At 44.8% G+C, this 1,252-nt stretch overlaps 1 protein-coding gene across 1 annotated transcript in view; it reads right to left on the bottom strand.

The window, feature by feature from the left end:
• Positions 1–1,252, bottom strand: part of Poldip2 (DNA polymerase delta interacting protein 2) — a 9,776-nt gene that overhangs the window by 7,330 nt on the left and 1,194 nt on the right. Inside the window, exon 2 of the mRNA XM_004635424.3 lies at positions 108–189. Coding sequence (XP_004635481.1) covers positions 108–189 — 82 coding nt within the window. The remainder of the gene's footprint in view (positions 1–107; positions 190–1,252) is intronic.

Genomic DNA, 1,252 nt, shown 5'->3' with positions numbered 1-1,252 from the left:
AAAGAAAGAAAGAAAGAAATGAATCAAGAGAAAAATCAACCAGACTTGAATGTGACTCCATTCAAAAGCTGATTTGAAAAGGAAGGCCAAACTAGCCCAATACTTACCTGCCCAGTCTCATATTTTCCATTCTGCTTTGGCACCTCAAACACACCAACGGTCTCCAACACTTTGCCCTCTGCTCGGTTTCTGATTAGAAAAGAAAAGAACAAGCAAATGAAAAGCTTAAGAGTATCAATTCTTTCTTTCTCCTCTTTCTTTCTACAGGATCTCAATCTCATCATGTATTTCAGGTTGGCCTTGAACTCTCTATGATCCTCTTGCCTTAGCCTCCCAAGCAGTGGAACTACAGAGTGGTGGAATTACAGGTCGGCATCACCACACCCAGCCCTGAGGGGACAGTGACTCTTATCAATTAGAAAAAAATAATCTAGTAGGACATGCATAAGCCAGGACACTGACAGCAGAGAGGTTTGGAGCAGTGTGGCCAGCTGAAGCAGGCAATGACCTGCCAAGCTATGACAGCACAGAACCGCTGCCTTTCCTCCTCTGAGGGCAGGCCATAGGCAACTGCTAGGTGTCAACCTTCCCAACCTCCCAGGAGTAGAGCTGACTGCTCCCAAGTCACTTTCTGTTCTCTTTACTCAGCATTCCTCACATTATGTTCTTGTGCCCTGCTTAAATGTACCCTTTTCTCCATTTCTTCTCTAACTCACTCTCCTGACCTCTGACAGCACTGCTAATGTTCCTCTCACTTTGTATTTCAGTTATTCTGTGCCCCTGTCTTATCACCAGCAGGAATTCTAAGGTCCCTGGGAGAGATGCCTTTCTTTGATTAGGCTGTGCTGCCCTCACAGCCTAGTGTATAAAATGTGCTCAAAATGTTCCTTTTTTGTGTTATAATCCCCTGTCTACCTCTCCTCTAAACTATAATCCTTAACCTGCCTTTAAAGGCCTAAAAAGATTCCCTACTGGATTCCAAAGAATTCCAGAGTCCTGCAGTTTCTCAATGTAGTTTGGTGGAGGCCTGCCCATTAGTTCAGTTGTTAAAGTGCCTGCTTAAGCAAAGCAGTCAGGCTCAAGATTCTGTGGTTCAATCCCCAGATCCTCAGGCCTTACCAGACCTGTCCTTAAGGCATCATGAGCCAGCAAAAAAAAAAAAAAAATCCATCTCAACTTTTGGGGCCAGGGAGACAACTCAGTAGATTAAGCACTTGCCTGGCAAGCGCAAAAGCCTGAGTTCAATCCCCAG

This window comes from Octodon degus, unplaced genomic scaffold (genome assembly GCF_000260255.1).
Source record: "Octodon degus isolate 3935 unplaced genomic scaffold, OctDeg1.0 scaffold00072, whole genome shotgun sequence".
Lineage (NCBI taxonomy): Eukaryota > Metazoa > Chordata > Mammalia > Rodentia > Octodontidae > Octodon > Octodon degus.
Note: the sequence above shows the minus strand (reverse complement) of the source record. Positions and strands in the feature narration are given on the sequence as shown.